The sequence below is a fragment of the Chelonia mydas genome, chromosome 8 (assembly GCF_015237465.2).
Source record: "Chelonia mydas isolate rCheMyd1 chromosome 8, rCheMyd1.pri.v2, whole genome shotgun sequence".
Taxonomy (NCBI): domain Eukaryota; kingdom Metazoa; phylum Chordata; order Testudines; family Cheloniidae; genus Chelonia; species Chelonia mydas.
In genome coordinates, this window is record NC_057854.1 from 102,631,692 (window position 1) to 102,651,042 (window position 19,351).

The following is a 19,351-nucleotide window of genomic DNA, read 5'->3' on the forward strand; positions in this document are numbered from 1 at the left end:
TTGGAGACAATGCAGCCCAAGCTGCCTTGCTGTCACCCCGGTGACCTCATGTATATGTTGAACATGAGAATCTATAAAAATAGAATCTTTGGGTCTCCAGCACAAACGTACCCTTGAGGAAAATGAGAAATTGCCCGTGCTACCCTATGGATTATCTCTGCACACACACAAACATAAAACAAAAATGGAGCCACTTTGTTCATCTCTCCAGGGGACATTTTTGAATATATTTTGTCACCTTCTCTTGTAGCTGTATTGGCATGGTGGAGCTAACAGAAATAAAAAGCGGTATAAACTTAGTTCTGTCGTTAAAGTCATTAGGCATGACTCTGAACACACACTGGGAATAGATCTCTTGAGTAAGAAGGTGCCATTTTTGCATAATCATTTTCTGGGCCCTAACTTACATCATTCAATAGATGGTTTCAAGTTAACCCTTAAAGAGAAATGTAGGAGAGAAGTCTTGGTTGCTGATATTGACATGCATCATATCCAGGAGTTCCTACCCAAGGCAATCTACAGGACTCTGATCCTTGTGAGATCAATGCTCTTTTGTCCTGCTCTGTTCTACAGTGCTCACTGATGGAGCAGTCTGTTAACCCAAGTCCTTCCTCTCCTGTGCTGTCTTTTAGATTAGTGCATTTTCAGTATGTGATTGAATTTCAGGCTTTAATATCACTACTGTTCGCATGAAAAATGCTTCTTTATTTAATAAGTACTTTAGGGACCTTTATATAGAAAAATGTTCTAGACACAAAGTCTTAGCTCATGTCTTAAATGTCCTCATGGGAGCACTTTAAAGTATTGCTGTGTGTTTGGCAGCGAACATTCAGGCAGATTGACTCATTGATTAAACCCCACCGTCTGCAAATGTAATAAAACTAAAATAAAGTCTGCGTTATGTGTGTCATTTGAGCTTTCTTGAAGGAGAATTTCTTTCATCTGCTCGCACATATAAATTCAGCATCCTTGAAATATAATGCCAATCTATTTTCTTTTGCTTCAGTTGGTCCCTGTCAAGCCCTCCCATCAGTGGAATAACTTGTGATTTGAGTATGTTATAATAGGCTGACTGCTGGCATTGTTTTTAGCACACTCAATATGTTTATGCTGAACAATGATTTGTAATTAACAGATGGGAGTCGGAAAAAGATTTAACAGGTTTGTTTTCCCGTATTACCTGGATCCTCAAAAGAATTCTTTTAGAAATGGTTTGCACATACTGATGTAACATATATAAATATAAATAAAAATTTATGAAGCTGAAAAAGGGCTAGTTGAGATGACTTACCTTTGGACTAAAATGTGGTATGGATTACAGTGTCAACGGTAAAAAGTTGTTAAAATGCATTTTTATTTAGTAGCCTCTAGTACAACTATGGAAGGTTTTAGTGCAGATTTACTGAAGTCATTCCCTGTGTTCGTTGTCACATTTTTGGGGTGCAATCCAGACCAGTTAAAGGTTGTCATCTCCTGCTCATTTACCCTGGGTGCCTTAAAATGCCCTGCTGCTGTAGCTCCCTTGTCTGGACACTCCCAACCAGCCAGACACAGCTCTAGGATTTTTGCCGCCCCAAGCAAAAAATTTTTTGGCTGCCCCCGCTTTTTTTTTGTGCCCCCTGGCTCTGCCACAACTCGGCTCCTTCCCAACCCCTTCCCCAAATCCCCGGCCCTGCCTCCTCCCCTGGGTGTGCTGCATTCCCCCCCCCCCCCCCCCGCCATTGCTTCCTGCGGCTCCCCCCCACAACCCCCCACCCTAGCTCACCTCCTTTCTGCCTGCTCCCTGAACACGCCGCCACTCCGCTTCTCCCCTCTCCCTCTCAGGTGAGGGAGAGGCAGTGCGTTCAGGGGAGCAGGTGGAGCGGAGGTGAGCAAGGGTGGGGGGAGTGCAGGAAGTAACGGGGAGGGGGTAGAGGAACCGCTCCCCACCCCAGCTCACCTCTGCTCCACCACCGCTGCCTCCCCCGAGCGCGCCGCCACTTGGCTTCTCCCTCCCTCCCTCCCTGGCTTGCTGCCTGCAACAGCTGTTTTGCGTGTGGCAAGCCTGGGGGTGGGGGGGGGGAGAAGCGGAGCGGTGGCAGTGTGCTCAGGGGAGCAGGCGGAGGCGAGCTGGGGCGGCAGGGGCACATTTCTAGGGGCAGCATGGCTGGCGCTGGAATGACGCCCCTAGAAATGTGCCGTCCCAAGCACCTGCTTGTTTTGCTGGTGCCTGGAGCTGGCCCTGCAACCAGCAAACAAACATGCACTGAGTCTGTGTTGTAAACAGCCCTGGTTCAGTAATTCTGACTCCAGCAGCTTGCTTGTTACACTGGTCTCTGCCAGTCTTGGTTACTACTAGCCAAGTGACCCCAGCATAGCCTCAGTCCTGAACTTCCCCCCAAACCGCCTGCCTGCCAGCCAGCCAGAGACTCAGAGGACAATAATAACTTCACGTGTGGCATTGTTATATATAATATATATTCCACAATGATATTAATGACCAATGTGGTGTTTAGTTTACAGACAATACCTCATGAGATTTGTACAAATATCTTCGAAGTAGTGTGAGTAGGGTTTGACTACAGAGTGCTTAGGGTCATATCCATACCCTGCCCTCCACAGATATTCAGTGCCATGGTACAAGTATATTTATATAAGCCCTCATTTTCTCAGCACTGAAGACAGTGCATCTCACCAAGAGGAATAATCCTTAATGGATCAGCAAGCAGGTCTACTGCCTATCCAGATAAATGGAATCTCACTTGGGGCAAAGAATTTCTAAATCTAACTAAGTAGTTGTATCTTCTAAATAGCAGCTGCCTATATTACCTTCAGCACAATTATTTTTCAGCAGTATTTGGGCTAGCTTGGAGGCTCACTGTTGCCTGATACAGCACCCACAGGAGCATGTTATCCAGGAATTTGGATTGGCGGAGCTATGTCTGTTAAACCTGTTTTCCAGATTTTCAAAAAGAGTTGCGTTCTTTGGTAATGATTAAATGATACAATTTATGTTGCTTATAAATATATTAACAACACTGTCTTGGTTTCTTTTTGCTTGCATGGCAGTTTCTAATAGTGTGGGGTTTTAGAAATCTAGCCTGTTTATACGAGCTCATAGCTACTAAGCCTTGTTTCAGTTCTATTTAAGGGGTAGAAACATCTTTATTTCCCAAACAGAAAGCCAGTGTTTCTCATTGTTTGTTTTTAATTTTGTTCTTGTTTCTAGGATTTTGAACAGCTGCCTTAGGGTTTTGAACTGCTGCCTATTCCTGCAGCATCTGAGTGCTCACAGTAGTAGGCTGCAGAACATGGCATCTTTTTCCGTTTGTTTCTCTCTGATAGAGACACTGTCAAATCTTATTGGCCTTACCTTACTTTAGCTTTTATACCTTCCAAATGAACAGATGAAATTAGCTATTTTTTTGTCTCAAACTTTTCTTATTTTTAATAAACCTGTCACATCAGTATCTTAGTTTTTCACATTTACTGCTTTCTATTCCTCTTCAGCCTAAATGTGGGTGTGTGAACACCCACTAAAAGGCTGTTTCAATTTTACTAATGGTTTTAGTATTTAAAAAACAAAAAGACCTTTGTGAAAACCTGCTGTAGGTTACTTTTGATATAGACTATATTTTTTACTATAATGGATCTGGAAAGATATATTAAATAAGACAATTGGAATAAAATAATTTGCTGGTTTGATACTGAGACCTCCTGTGACCCAAGCAGTTCAGCTGAAAAAATTTACAAATTCCATCAGAACTGGCTAACATCATTGAAACTTCTGAATTCTGCCTGCTTTTTTGCCAGTTATTTTTCTTCTGTGGCCTTCACCATTCCCTTCCACAAAGAACAACCTTGTCTCACAAACATGTCGTTGGATTAACATCAGACTTTATTTACATACATTTAAAAAACCTGTTCTTTTCCAAAAGACCTTCGTCTGTCATGGATGTGTAGGGTTAATTCATTCTTTTTTTGTGAAATGTTTGAAGATTCTTAGATGAGGTTCCACATTTAAAAAAAAAAAAAAATAGTTGTCTGGATTTTATGTGTCTGAGTGAGTTAGTGTGTGAGCTTCTGTTGGAAGCTGTTTTACAGATTTAACTATAGAATTCCTACTGCCTAGATGTACTGTATTATCTTCCACACTATACAAGTAGCTAACATGGATAATCTGAGTCCAGCTTCTTTTGTCAGATATATTGCATAAGCCATGAGACTTGTGTTCCTAGTACACACCATTTGATTCTTGTCTTGAAAGAAAAGGGAGTATGGATTCTTCATAGCCTGTTTTAGATATCTGGGTTGATTGAAATGTTAGTGTATGTATTTGCCACAAAGGTCAACTTTTTTAACTGAGCAAAAATGTTGCAATAATAAATGTTATTACCAGCAATATATCATCAATCTTCTTTGTTTCACAAAGGACAAAATAAATTTTCAAGCTCTCAAACTTGTGCAGGAGTAGCCGCTGGAGTCTAGGATCTAAATGTCCTGGAAGACCAGAATCGCATATCAGTCTTCATTGTTTTGTGAATGAAGCTGTAACTCTGTGTGGTGCAGCTCAATAGCCTTAGTTTAATCAAGTGTATTTCAGAGTTCGCCTGCATAATGTCAGTCACTTCTTGAACAGATGTATTTCTGACCTTTTAACGGTTTTTAAATATGAATGACCTATTTACAGATTTTCTTTTAAGTAGTTGCCCTTAGGAGAGAAGAGGCAGCAGCTTTATAGACTGGATATCCAAAAATCTCTATTTCTGATCTCACCATAGTTTTGCATTATATGAACCAGAGAGTATTCACATTTTCACTTTTTTTCCCATGGTAAAGATAGATATCATATGGGGCAAGAGCGGTGGAACAGCAGATTTTATGGTGCAAGTTCCATTTTTTTCCTCTCAGTTACAGAAAACAGATTTCCACAGCTCAGCTTATGCAAAGTCCCTTATCTATATTGTTTTTCTTGGGTTGCCTGTAATTTACCAGTCAGCTGTTAGACAAAAGAACAGTAAGGATCATTCATTTCTTCAAAAGCAGCTTAGCTTAACTAGTACTACGTGTCCCTTGCATCATTTTGCTTTTAAATACAGAAGTGTTTTAGGATATAAAAGGTCATTATTTCTACAAATCAACCTTCACGAGGTTCCTCTGTCACATCCAGAATGGTCACATTTACTGAAATCATGCATTTCTGCTCACACACTTTTGGGGGGGGGGGGGGCGGGGAATGTCGAGAGTGTGTGGAAGAATTCCTCTATCAGCCATTAACACAACTTAATAGTCAACATGTTTTTGCCCTCTAAGTGATCAAATTGTAAATGATACAACTGCAAATGGTTGTATTACGAAGCACACACCTTGTATGACAATGATATGGAATCAACTGTACACTTCTGGAGTCTATATAGTTGTAAAAAGTCAGGCTTTAATTTAACTTTCTAATGGGAGACCGTATTACATTCTGCTTTACTAGTCTTCATTCACATTTTGCCACACCCAGGGTGACCGCTGCTACACAAATTGCCCGTTTGTGGTGAACACAAGGAGTTTAACCTGGAGGGATGGGGGAGGTGAGGTGTGGAAATGAGATTCTGATTGCACTCCTGTAACCTAAGGCTGAATGTTTAGCATGCTATTCTCTTCATTGTGCTTAAAAACTAAAACTAAGAATGATAGGTGCTTTTGTAGTACCAATACTAGGAGCTCCAGTCCCAGCCCCAAAGAGCTTACCGTCTAAGTAGTTGATTACAGTCTGAGTGTTTTGAAATCAAATGATGAAATAGTCATTCAGGGTAAAATGTTCACTTGCCCTATGTGACGGTGCAAGAGAATGTGGGAGCATAAGATGCTTCTCTTCTCCCCGCACCTTTCAATAGCAGCTAGCACAAAGTAGCCAGTCCAGAAGGGGAAGTAATTTGCTTTTGTATTGGCTTGTAGCTGATTACTCAGCTTGGCTGTCCCTCCCTGAGTAAGTATGAAGCAAGATAATTAATTGTGACTTTGACCCCTTTCCTTTCCCCTGGTGACATAGCTATATGTTGTCCTTTCCTCAAGGCTTGGAGAAAATGAGACAATTTACCCCTTAGTGAGTAATTTTCCACTTGAGTCTGAGTCTTGTCTCCTGAGCTCTATTGAACTGAGCATTCAAAATATTGTACCATAGCCCCTCACCCTTCTGTTAAGCTAGGATTTTAAATGTTCCGACCTGAGATGTACAGTTTTCACCACACTGATCCTTGCTTGTTTCTAATGCTTGAACATTGAACCACCTTCTCTTTTTACTTCTGTTTTTATTTATATATTTTAAAAAACCTTTGTTCTGTGTTTTGTAGGTTTATGGGTGTCTGTGTACATCAAGGACAACTGCATGCGCTGACTGAGGTAAGACTGTTTATGTTCAGTGCTGAACTGTTTGTTTTGTGTACTCCCCTGGGGCCAGATTCTACATTTTGTTGAATAGCAGTTACTTATGCAAGTAGTCCCACTGGCTTTGATAGGATCACTTACTGTAAATGTTACAGAATCCGGCTTCTTAATTATGTTTCAGTAATAGACTCCTAACACCCAGCTTTCAAACACTGACCCTTAATTGGATGAAAAATCAACATTTAGGTATGTAAAATGGCCATTAACAGAGTATCCAAAAGAGTATCTAGGCCAAGACTATAACAGGGTTCAAAAAATAACTAGATAAGTTCATGGAGGATAGGTCCATCAATGGCCAGGATGGGCAGGGATGGTGTCCCTAGCCTCTGTTTGCCAGAAGCTGGGAATGGGGGACAGGGAATGAATAGATCACTTGATAATTACCTGTTCTGTTCACATAAATTGGAGCACAGAACACTCGCCCTGGGAGAGTTGGGAGTTGATTAACTTGTATGATAAAGTATCTTCTACTAAACTAGGTACTGTAATAAAACTAGACATGAAGTCATGTTTGGAGGATAAGTTTCTACATAAGATGTTGCAGTTTTTTCTTTACATGATACTGTGTTTTAAAAAAGAAACTGGTACCACATTTCATGTGGTGGGGGAGACATAGCAATCCTCATAATTCAGTTTTGCTCCTTTCACACGCTGATTTTGTTGTGCTGTGCATACGATGTATACAAGAAATGCACTTGACTTTTTTTCCCCAGTGACAGAATTTTCAGAGGATATGGTTTCATTATGACATTTTGTTGAGTGTCTTGATAAACTCCCACAAATAACTAGGTTTTTTTATATGAATAATAGAACAAAAGTTTTCTGCTTAGCAATCTTGCATGAACTTCAGTGCTTTTAGAATATTTTTTTACAGGACAAAAAGTATTTAAAACTGCCTAATATGAAAACGTGCAAAAAGCCACAAAAACGCATCCGATGAAGTGAGCTGTAGCTCACGAAAGCTCATGCTCAAATAAACTGGTTAGTCTCTAAGGTGCCACAAGTACTCCTTTTCTTTTTACGAATACTGTCAATGTAACTTTATTTGTAACTTTGTTTTGCTTAAAAATGTATGTTGCGTTTTAAAAAAGTTATGAGTGAGATCACCTTTAATTATTATTTACCAAAAGGAATCTGCCCACCATAACCATTTGTGAAATATTTTTTATAGAATGCAGCCAGTTATTAGAGAGAAAAAAAACATTTCAAGAGGTTAATACGCATGATTCCATTAATGATTAAAATGGGGAGGAATATCTAATAATACTTTGTCCTGTCATGAGTGCAGGGGACTGGACTAGATGACCTCTCAAGATCCCTTTCTGTCCTGTGATTCTATGAAAGAGACTTGGCATGCATGCCTTGGAGTCTCTGTAGAAAGGGAAGATTGGGTAATCGTGTGTAAAACAATAGTAACAAATAGAGAACATAACAGGGCCAGTCAAAGGCATGCCCACAGTTTGCTACCTGCCCAATTTGCATGTGCAGTCCCAGATTTGAATGGAAATACACATTGGCTTGAAAGTCAGAATTCATTGGGGGTGAATGAGGTAAAGGAGGGACAGGATGAGTTCACACCTTTGTTGCTGTTTGGCTGAAGCACATTAGCAGACTTTAACAGCTGTATTTTCACAATGGAAAAGAGATGTTTTTAAAATGAAAACTTAGACTTTTCAGAAAATTGCAGGATGCAGCAGATTTATGAGAAGACCTTCAGAATGTGAGATGGACAGTTTTCTCAATCTTTGTAATATTCTCCAGTACCCAGCAAAGTTGTGTTAAGAATTTTTTCTCTGTGCGCTTAAGTAAAACGCCTTCGTGCCCATTACCTAATCATTAGTGCTCGTCTCTTTTGGGGTCTTTGATCAGGCTAAGCAGGGAGAATGCCCCCTCCCTGCCCCTAAACATGTCCAAAAAGTAATCGGACTTCATTATGCTCTACTAAAATCTTAGCAGATACTACTGAGCATGCTCAGAAATGATATTTTCCTCCCAGATGCTTATCGTTTTAAACACCTCTTCAAAAAGCAAACAAGCGAACCAAAACCCAAGAGAAACTTCCTATGGAGTAGTAGCTAAGTTTGCAGATGCTTGTTTTCTTCAGCAATTTCTGAATTCTTGGCAAGCGAAATAGACAACCTTTGTTTCCTCTGTTTTTGGTCACCAGTAATTCAAAATAATAGAAGAGAGAATCCTCAGTCTTTCACAAAACTTTACCTTTGGATTGAGACAAAAAATGATGTTTCAGACCCAAGCAGAATGTTTTAGAGTTATGACCAGACAGAATAGGGGAGCTATGATGAAATGTTGTATCTAACTTTAATTATAGTGTTTGCTACAGCCCAAGTGAGAACTAAGGCAAATTTAACTTACAGCCGAAATAATAAAATTGCTACATATGGGCATTTGGTCATGGAAGCAGTGAGCATGTGCAGGCATTCATTTAATACAGTAGCTCTTTTGTGGTTTATTAGTTCATACTTGTACAGTGCTCTGAAAATGTAAAGTGCCAATAAGTTCTGAGTAATATAAGTATATAAATTCTGAGTCCAGGTTTTGCCAGTTATACTGTCATTCCCCCTTCTGGAATATTGTGAACAATACTGGTCATATAGCTTAAAGGAGTTTCTGGGGCTTGGGGAACAGGGGCAGAAGTGAACGGCTAAGGGAATTGGTGGTAGGATACATATTCTTTACCTCTAGTGCCACCAGTTTCAATACAGCCCATGGTAACAGTAGTAACCAAAATTAAACTACCATCTGGTGGCTGTTCACTAGCTTATATGAAATAAATTGGTGTCATTCCATTTTCTGGTTAATGGATTCCATCAACCAGAAAATGGAATCAACCAGCTTGGTTGATTCTAACCTCTGTCCTTATTGGCATTCCCAGGAGAGCTGTCCAGGACTGAATTGGACGCAGAGGTTGAACTATGTTATCTCAATAGGCCACTGCTTTCTAGGGCATGGTTGAGGCAGTGAAAGCAGAATCTTCCATTACTGCAGCCTAGGGTTGCCACTTTTCTAATAGCCGGTAACCAGACTCCCAAGCCCCACCGCTGCTCCGCCTCTTCCCCCGCAGATTAAAAAAAACTGGACATCAGGACTTGTCAAATGGCACTTGGACACAGAAACTGAAACTCGGACTATGTGGGTGAAAACTGGATGGGTGGCAACCCTACTGCAACCTGTGCTGGACCTGTTCTTTGGATAGATGGAGGCCTTCGGACTCTGACAGCACTGAAGATTTTTCTAAATTAATTAACTCTATTTCCAGACTATGAAAGCTGCTTAAAAATAAATTAAAATTTGTTGACATGAAATCTGTTTAATACAGAGGACCTACGCTTTTACTGTGGTTGGGAACAATGATGTTTTCAGAAGGATAACAGTCTGGAAAAGAGAGAGTCTGGAGAAGAGAAGACTGAGAGGGGACATGATAACAATTTTCAAGTATGTAAAAGTTGTTACACAGAGGAGGAAGAAAATTGTTTTTCTTAACCTCTGGGGATAGGACAAGAAGCAATGGGCTTAAATTGCAGCAGGGGAGATTTAGGTTGGACATCAGAAAAAACTTCCTAACTGTCAGGGTGGTTAAGCACTGGAATAAATTGTGTAGGGATGTTGTGGAGTTTCCATCATTGGAGATTTTTAAGAGCAGGTCTCAGTGGTTTGAGCATTGGCCTGCTAAACCCAGGGTTGTGAGTTCAATCCTTGAGGGGGCCATTTAGGAATCTGGGGCAAAAATTGGGGATCGGTCCTGCTTTAAGCAGGGGGTTGGACTAGATGACCTCCTGAGATCCCTTCCAACCCTGATATTCTATGATTCTATGAAACACCTGTCAGGGATTGTCTAGATAATACTTAGTCCTGCCACAAGTGCAGGGGACTGGACTAGATGGCCTCTCGAGGTCCCTTCCAGTTCTGTGATTCTGGAGATTTAAAATTAACATCTGAACAAAGAATTTAATCGTGTCTAATTTATTTTTTGTATGTATTTGTTCCTGTGACAAATAGTAATCTGAAGAAAGCTGAGGCCTTCTAGCAAATGTAGTGTATTGTACATGAATTTTCTTGAGGCATGCAAATACCATCAAGAGGGAGGAAAGTAGCCATAAAATCCATTCGACTAGCTCTGAGAATTTTAGAGGTCGTCATCTGGCTGTTCAGGATTTGTGTTACCGGTATCTAGCACTTCACTCCTGGCAGGTGGCAAGTAGAGTGTTACATTTAACAAAACTTTTTCCACATGTCTGAGCATACAAGAATCTGAGCATGCTGAGATCTGCAGAACATAAGTTGTCTGCTTCTGGAAAGTGTTGATATTCTGGTGCTTGGTTTTGTTTTGTTTCTTTTCCTTTTGGCAGCATTTGTACTCGTTTTTAATTATCCCCCTCAGAAATGGGTTTTGTTTGAAAACTGTCTGGCCAAGAAACAGCTTAATGCATGAGGTTTCCAAAATATAAAAGTGGAATTAATTGGACTGGACTGGGACTCTGGATATGTTATAATTCCACAGCATAATCAATATTGAATGTGTTCAGTGTGCTATTCAGACTGGAAGCTGCGGCATCTCTCTCTTTTGAGCAGTAGTACAGTATATACCCTTGCAAACACACCGTTAAAAACATTTGGAAAGTGGAACTGATGCTTTAATACAACAGGGCTGTAGTGTGCAAAGGGGGACATCTGGATTTGCTTCATTCAGTAGATAGCCACTCATTAAGTGTTCACCGTCCTTGTACAACTTTTTCCTCCAAGTCCCTCTGAGGAGGCTCTGAGTAAGGGACCAGTAAGATTTTTATAAAATGCTTTTCATGCTGAAGATATATGAAACCATTTTACACACAATCTGAGTTTTATATATTCGTGGTGCAGAATTGTTGAAGGGAAACCAAAGCCCCAGCAGCCTTGTGTACGTCAGCTGAAAAAATATTGCTATAAACTTGGTTGGGACGTCCTGAGCTTGCAGTGTCTGCACAGTCCCATGCAAACAACACGCAAATGCCATCCCCAGACATTTTATAAGTGTTGATCGTGCTGGATGGTAGCAACACTGGGCTTGTTACCACCAGCCCAGTGTACCGAAATTTCTCTCCATTGTGGTGTTGCTACACTCATTCAGTCAGTCCTTGTAATTCCATCCTCCAATGTCTGGGGAAATTCCCTGGAAGCCCGTACTGTTAGCATCCGTACTAGGCCCTATGCGTTAGGTGTTTCAGGAGTCCCAGATCCATTGAGGCAACCATGGCTGTAAGATGCTGTGTGTGTATCTGCTTACAGTCTTGAGGGAAAAACTGTGGGAGATGCTGAACAGGAAAAGTAGGGAAATAACCCTTCTAGTGCAGTTGATGTCCCTTCAGTGGTTCCCTGGCTGAGTGTAGATTCTACCTCTGCTCAGCAGTTCTTCACACCAATCACTTTGTGTAGTATGCTTTACAGATGTTGCACACTCAGGTTCCTGGAAGAGTGTTGAAGTGTGAAATGCTTCCTGAGTCCACCACATGCTGCCGCACTGCTCTCTGCTGCAGTATGTGCTGGCAGCCTGTAGTATGGGAAAATGGGGTGTTAATGCATGTAGGTGTGCCAAAAAGCATTACATGGAAAATATATTAAGTGCTGCTATGGACATTTCTTTAGTTTTGTTTAAAAAAAAAAAAAAAAAAAAGGGATTGACTGAACCTGTGCAGAGTTTCAACTTAAGGAGGTGTTTTTTACAACTGGGTACTAAACTTCAGGAAAAACAGTTTACAATGTAAATACTTCCAGACACGTTAATTTTCAGCTCAGACAAGGGGATTCCTATTGGATTGTTCTGACACATTATATTTGAATAGCTTATTGAACAAGACACTGCTACTTTTACTCCCATCAATCAGCTTCTGTCATTGTCTTGAGAAGGATGCTGTTATGTAGCAGTTCAGAATCCCCCCCCACCCCTTGCTCTGTGGCTCCTTATTTTATATTTTGTGCTCATAATTCCAGCTAGTGCTAATGGAAGTTTCTATTGCTTTGTTAGGGAATTTTTTGCCTCCAGTGTGTCTGTTTGCATTGACTGGGAATTACTTTCCCTACCCCATGCTCACTGTAGGGAAATTTTAAATGCAGTCAGTGGGATTTGAGGTCTCAGGGGGGTAGTTTTATTTATAGTACTTATAATTTACTGCTGGAGCCAGGCCCTGATTGCGAGGAGAGAATGTAAAAAGCTCCTAGTTCCCAGAATTGTTGTTAACTTAAAAACTAAACATCTAATAGCCAAGGCTTCCATGCTGTTTTCTGCTTCCACGAGCAAAGATGAACCTGCAATTGATTATCCTCCTCAGGCGTACTTCCACTTCCCCTTGAAAAAATGTTGAATGGGGTTTTGGCTCTGGTTTGGGGAGACAGCTAGGCACCAATTCCTTCTCCTTCACTCCAAATCCACAGGATACAGCAGAGTCATGACAGGTAATGCAATTCTTAGCAATCATTATGCATCTTGGGTGGCTTTGAAAGCCTGAGAGACTCAAAATTTTTTCGTTTCCTAATACACAAGGATTCCAAGAAAGATCTACAAGTATGAAAACCCCTGTGGGTCTGCACTAGTTCTGGGGCCATTCTATGTGAGGGATTCTAGAGCACATCAACATCCTTAATTTGCCCAGTGACCCAGGAGATTGGCATACATATTTGGATGTCCAGATTGACTGGATCTGTGACACTGTCTCAGGCTTTCTCTGCTGGCCACCCACATCACTACTGTGAAAGGACCTATCCATTCTTGAGTGTTTTAAGCCCCTGGGGCCTGATCAGTGCCTGGCCACTGCCCCAATCTTGAGCTCACTAGGCACACTCTCAGGGCACAGATCCTTTGTCTGGCACCCCCTCCTGAGAACTGGAACTTGCTGACTGGCCCCCAGGCGCAGTGGTGACCTTTCAGACTCCCTCATCACTTAAACATACCTCTCCCAGAACTCCACCCCAAGGTGAGTGCTTTCTGGTTTGCTGTTTAACTCTCTTCAGGAGGCACGTGGCAATTGTGAAGCATATAACTCACACAGAGACGCTTTGCACAGATTCTAATACCATTGCTGTATTATATTTAGTCATATAAAGCACAAGACAGTAGTGATAATTTAGAAAACAATATGCATCCTAACTGTAATATCCCTCTCAAGCACACCCTTCCCTTGGGAGTCCTTGGGGACCATCTGGGCTCAGGCAGGCAAGAAGAGTTTCCCCTGCCTGCCTCAAAGCTGCATCAGCGCCTGTCAGCTTGAACTGATGAAAGTGGCCAAAGATCCCTTATAGATCTGTTCCTCCCTTCAAGTCTTCTCTGTCAGGTGACTCTCTTTCCAGCTTCCCCAGGAGACCAGAGACCCCTGCCAGGCGATTTTGTTGCCAAGGCAACCTCTTCTCAGACAAACCCAGCTCCTACCCAGGAGAACTATCTTATTCTCTAGAGCAGTTTCATTTCTGTGGTGGAGTATTTCAAATCAATTACTCTCTCTTCTGTTCTGCTTTTACTATTTCAGCCCAATGTGGAGGCAAACAGACAGTAGAGAAGGTAAAAAGTTGCACATACAAAATGGAGTTTGCTGCTTGGCAGAGATACATACAGAGTTCATAATCTCACACAGAATTCATAGATCATACAAACAGATTCCCCTGTTGGTTACAGTCAGTTCGTAGAAAAGAAGTAGAATCCACAAGGGCCATCATTCTTGCTCAGTTCTGGAGGCAACTTAGCATCACTGGATCTCCAGCACCCTTCCCTCCATGTCCTGATAGCCAACTATTCACCAAACTGTCGAGGTTTGTGTTGTGGAGTATTTCCTCTGCAGTACCGAAGGAGCCTCTCCTTCAGGTTAGTATTAGTTCTTCAAAAGGGTGGCAGTGGTGTTTCTCCAACAGAAGAGAGTAGCAGTAGTTCCCTACTTCAGTGAGGTTAGCCCACAGTATTGCAATAATAATAAAAAAAGAAAGCTAGGAGGTGCAAAGGGTGGAGACAAAAAAAGGGAGATTAAAATGGAAGTAGAGACACCCACATTTACCCTATTAGAAATATGGTACTTGTCCATAATGCACTAAAAGCTCCATTTCCAGCAAAACCAAAACGACAGAAGGGGAGGGCCCTTCACTTGACCCTTCAGTAAGATTAAACATCTAAACGTTACCCTTTTAAAACTTTCTGTCTTTTTTCCCCTTCCCTGGTGAAGTAATATGCTACTCTGACACATTTTTGAACAGAACCCTGACTCATAAAATAATCACATCAAAAAGCTACCATGTTACTGCAGTAAACACACATTCCTCCTTTGGCGTGAATTTTCTCTTTGGCTTGTGCAAATCGTCTTTTTCCAGTGATCCGAGTGCTTAGTAGTGAAATCTCTTGAGATATGTTAGCACATATTTCATGCAGCTAGTTTTAGTAACTGCCAAAGCCTTTTGAGAAACAGGAATCTAGTGTTTGGCAGTCATTCTCCACAAGTAAAGGATGAGTTTTTGTAACTTTTATACATGGCATTGATTCTTTTCCTCCTGGCTGTGCTTGCCTACAGTCAGTCTGTACTGATATAAAGCTTGCAAACTAGAATTAAGACTCAGTTTGTGTATCTTACTGTCTTGTACTTTTAATTAGCCAAATGACTTGGAATCTTTAGTTTGAATATACTGGGTTGGGGGAGTTGATACCTTGTTTTCTATCTAGGTATTTATACCATGTATTCCTCAGTACAGTGTCTGAGCACTGGTTCACAGGGAAATGTTCTTCCATTTTCTTGTACATTTTCCCCACCAGTTTTGGTGCCCTGCTTTATTTGTTCTTAATGAGCTGAGTTTTTAAATGAACATTTTTATTGTGTGTGCATATATATAGTTTTATAAACTGTGGTGGTTTTAGAGATTTGACCAGTGTGGCAGGATGTCTACCTTGGGGTGTCATGGATTTTTGCAGTTGTTGTGGATTTAACTAATCCAAGCTCTCCCCTCCAGGAGGAAAGGGAAGATTGGCTATGGAAACTGTCTCTTGGAACTTTTTGCTGACTAAACTATGAGAATTTACCTGTTAAACTAAATCGAGAATGTTTAGGATTAAGAGAGTGAATTTTGGATTATAGTGTTCTAAAAGACAAATTCCCTTAAAAAGGCTAGGAATAGCATACAATGCTGCTGCCAGAGGGCAGTTTGTCTCCTTTTTTTTTTTTTTTAAATGCCACCCAGTTCTGTGGTGCCTTAGAGGAATTGCTGTACAAGTTCTGTAAAGAGTTCTTAAGTATGTGTAAAATTCTGTTGATTAAATTTGGGATTAAAATGATCCCTATGATCTACAAGCCAATGAACAGTGTGAGTTTTGGATTAATAGTGTCAGTCTTTATTTGCATACCCTATTTTTTCTTTGATTCAGTTCTTTCTAGGTTTCCTGTTACAGTTGCAGTTACTGTTTGTGTTTTTATTTCTGTTTTTCACATAAAGGAAAACGGATAATCCCTGCATCTGGTACAGTAGCAATGGCACTGGTGGTTGGGTGTGTGTGGCATAGACCAGTATCTATAAGAAAACTAGGTCTCTCCAGATATGAAACTGAAAAGCCTGTGAACTCTGACACCAGGGTGATAGGTGTGATCTGAGAGAGGCAGGTATTTGCTAAAATATTCTCTAGTGCAGTATAGCCATCTTGTATTGCGCCTCAGGTGGATTCCGGCCATAGGGCAAGTGTATCTAGTTCCAGGAGGATCATGCCTGTGCATTGGAGATCTTCTGGTGGCACAAAGTGGGAGTAGCTGCTCCTATTCTGCCACTTCTTCCTTCTGCTTCCAGCATAGGGCTGGAGGAAAGAGGGTTGTGGCAAGATTACTCTTATGTTGTGTCAATCCTCCACTGCTGTTTGGTTCCTCTGGGGTCATTAGGAGCTTGTGTAAGAGAGAGCAGCTCTCAGGCTGCTCTACCTCAGTACAGAGGGTTCACACTTGCACATAATGGCTCCAAGATCAGATGGGCGGTTTAGCTAGACCCCAGGGTTTGGCCCTATGGCAAGATTAATGATAACTTTGCATGAAGCAGAATAGTTAATGTATCTCATGACAGCATTAGGATGGAATCCGGAGACTGCAGTTGAGAGACTCTTCTGCAAGCCGCACTAGGCCTTCCTCTGCATCCACGTATGGGCCTGTCGCAATCTGGTCTTAAGTGAAGAAACGAGCAAATGAGGAGATGACAACACAAAAAAGGTGTGGGAGAGAAGGGCAAGAAATATGCTCGCTTACAAATTCTGAGGGTAATACACATTTCTAATGTTCAAAAGAGTAGCTGAGTCATTTAATCTCTCTCTGACTGTCTTCCCTGCTGTAAAATAGGGTTAATGCCTCTTCCAGTGGTACTGGAAGAGTTATTTCATTGTTTTGCAAAGGGCTTTGCACTTCTGATAGCACTTTCCATCAGAGAATTTCAGTATTATGATTATTGCAGTAATTTTTTTTAAAGGAGCAATTTTTTTATGTTACAGTAAACAGACATAAATGTTAGGACTTCTTTAGTTCTTTAGTCTAGTCTAGTCTTGTTTTATTTACAAACCTGAAGTTATTTAATTTTACTGCAGGAGTAGTAGTAAAGGGAAAATGAACCTACAAGTCATAATGCGTCTTTCACTAAGTACTTGCTAAGTCTGTCCTGTGTGAACGGTTGTACAATGTTGCTATAAAAATATACAGAATGTATTTACATCTGCCGTCTGTGTTCTCCACTTCCTGACTAAGAGCCAGTATCGGTGCACAATATTTAAGATTAATCTGATTAAGTTTTGGCTAACAAAAGAGTCTTTAATAATTGATAGCTTTTTTTGACACCTTTAAAAAGGTAGATGTGACTCTTGAGATTTTTCTTGAGCCAATCAATCTGAAAAAAGAAAAGGAGTACTTGTGGCACCTTAGAGACTAACAAATTTATTTGAGCATAAGCTTTCGTGAGCTACAGCTCACTTCGCTCACAAAAGCTTATACTCAAATAAATTTGTTAGTCTCTAAGGTGTCACAAGTACTCCTTTTCTTTTTGCAGATACAGACTAACACGGCTGCTACTGTGAAACCAATCAATCTGAAGTTTCTTTTAATTTCATTTTTGCATAAAAAATGCTGTTAACTTGATTTTCAAACCAAAGCTTATCTGAAAATTCCTTTTTGAGTATGTGGCAGTGTGGGTCCCACTGTAAGTGTTCCTGCGTGTGAGAGGAGTGACTTTTCAATTGCAGTGCATCACTTTTTGACTTGGGGTAGAGTGATGCACTTTCTATTTTCTGGAGTCCTCCCTCATATGCTTGCAGGAATGGATATATACTGCACTTTAGAAAGAGGAAAAGATTGCACTCCCCAGTGGCATCCCTGGTCAGGCCCCTGCCACTGACAGGGTAGAATACCAAGAACAGCCAGACCTAATGCCAGAGCAGCAACATCATCCTGTTTCACCACCTAAATACTTTTCATCCTCATTGCCTGATGAAGACGTCCCCTTGGCATTGGTACCAGTGCCAGATGACTCCACGCTACTTATGAGAGAGAGAGAGAGAGATCTATATCTGTATCTCTGTCATGCAAGAAACTCTCATAGGTTGTTATACATATTGACAACATTTGGCCTGGGCAGGATCGGACTCCCAGTAAATGACGGACTGCTGGGGCCCTGTGTCAAAAGCCAACCACAATACCACCAACCTTAAAGAAAGTAGAGAAGAGGTACTGAGTTCCTCAGAAAGGGTTCTAGTACTCCTGCTCCCACCCTGACACACACTCCCTGGTTGTCGGCGTCCTTGACCCACTTGAGACAAAGAAAACTGTTGCCATCACACGAGACAGCCTGATTTTCATACCAAGAGAAAAACCCTCAGTACAGCAGGACTCCCCATCTGTCTTTCTCCTTACTAACACACCCTGTTCTTGCAGCAAGTCAACACCGAGGGGACTGTCGGGAGCCACGTTAGACCCAGTTGACACAGCATGACTTTTGGAAGCCTCTCTGCCCTGTCCACCAGGCGTAGTCTGCCACGGGTCCTACAGAGATCGTCGCCAATGGCAACCGATCCAGTTTGCCTCTTGACCCCCATACCCACCCTCCTTCCCTCTCTTACAAAAAGAAGTGGCTTTGGTGCTTCGTCTAGGTACCATAGGGGAAGTACCACCAGAATTCTGGGGAAGAGCCTTCTATTCTAATATTTACTTATAGAATCATAGAAATGTAGAGCTAGAAGGGATCTCGAGAGGTCATATTGATCAGTTACCCCCCCACCCCCCCCACACACAGAGTCAGGCAGGGCCAAGTATGCCTAGACCATCCCTGACAGGTATTTGTCTAACGTATTCTTAAAAACCCCCAGAGACTGGAATTCCACAACCTCCCTTGATGTAACCTAATCCAGTACTTAACTATCCTTATAGTTAAAGTTTTTCCTAATATCAAACCTAAATCTCCCTTTCAACCAATGAATCCCATTACCTCTTGTCCTACTTTCAGTGGACAGAATCTGGAGAACAATTGACAACCTTCTTCTTTATCAGAGCACTTATCATAGTTGAAGTCTGTTAGCAGGTCCCCCCTCAGTTATCTTTACTCAAGACTAACTATGCCCAGTTTTTTTAACCTTTCCTCATAGGTCAGGTTTTTGTTGCTCCCTCTGGACTCTCTAATTTGTACACATCTTTCTGAAATTTGTGGCTTTTGGAACTGGACACAGTATTCCAGCTGAGGCCCTACCAGTACCAAGTAGAGGAGGACAAATAACTCCTGTTTCACATATGACACTCCTGTTAATACATCCCCAAATATTAGCCTTTTTCACAGCTGCATCACCCTGTTTACTCATATTCAGTTTGTGATTCACTATAACCCCCCAGATCCTTTTCAGCAGTATTATGGCCTAGACACGTACTCACCATTTTGTAGTTGTTTGATTTTTTCCTTCCTAAGTGAA

At 41.3% G+C, this 19,351-nt stretch overlaps 1 protein-coding gene across 3 annotated transcripts in view; it reads left to right on the plus strand.

Moving 5' to 3' along the window:
- The window catches only part of TESK2 (testis associated actin remodelling kinase 2), a 117,403-nt gene that overhangs the window by 40,702 nt on the left and 57,350 nt on the right, over positions 1 to 19,351 (plus strand). For all 3 annotated transcript variants that reach the window (XM_037906706.2, XM_043521300.1, XM_037906703.2), the window contains exon 4: positions 6,321 to 6,369. In XM_037906706.2, the coding sequence (XP_037762634.1) occupies positions 6,321 to 6,369 (49 nt within the window). The remainder of the gene's footprint in view (positions 1 to 6,320; positions 6,370 to 19,351) is intronic.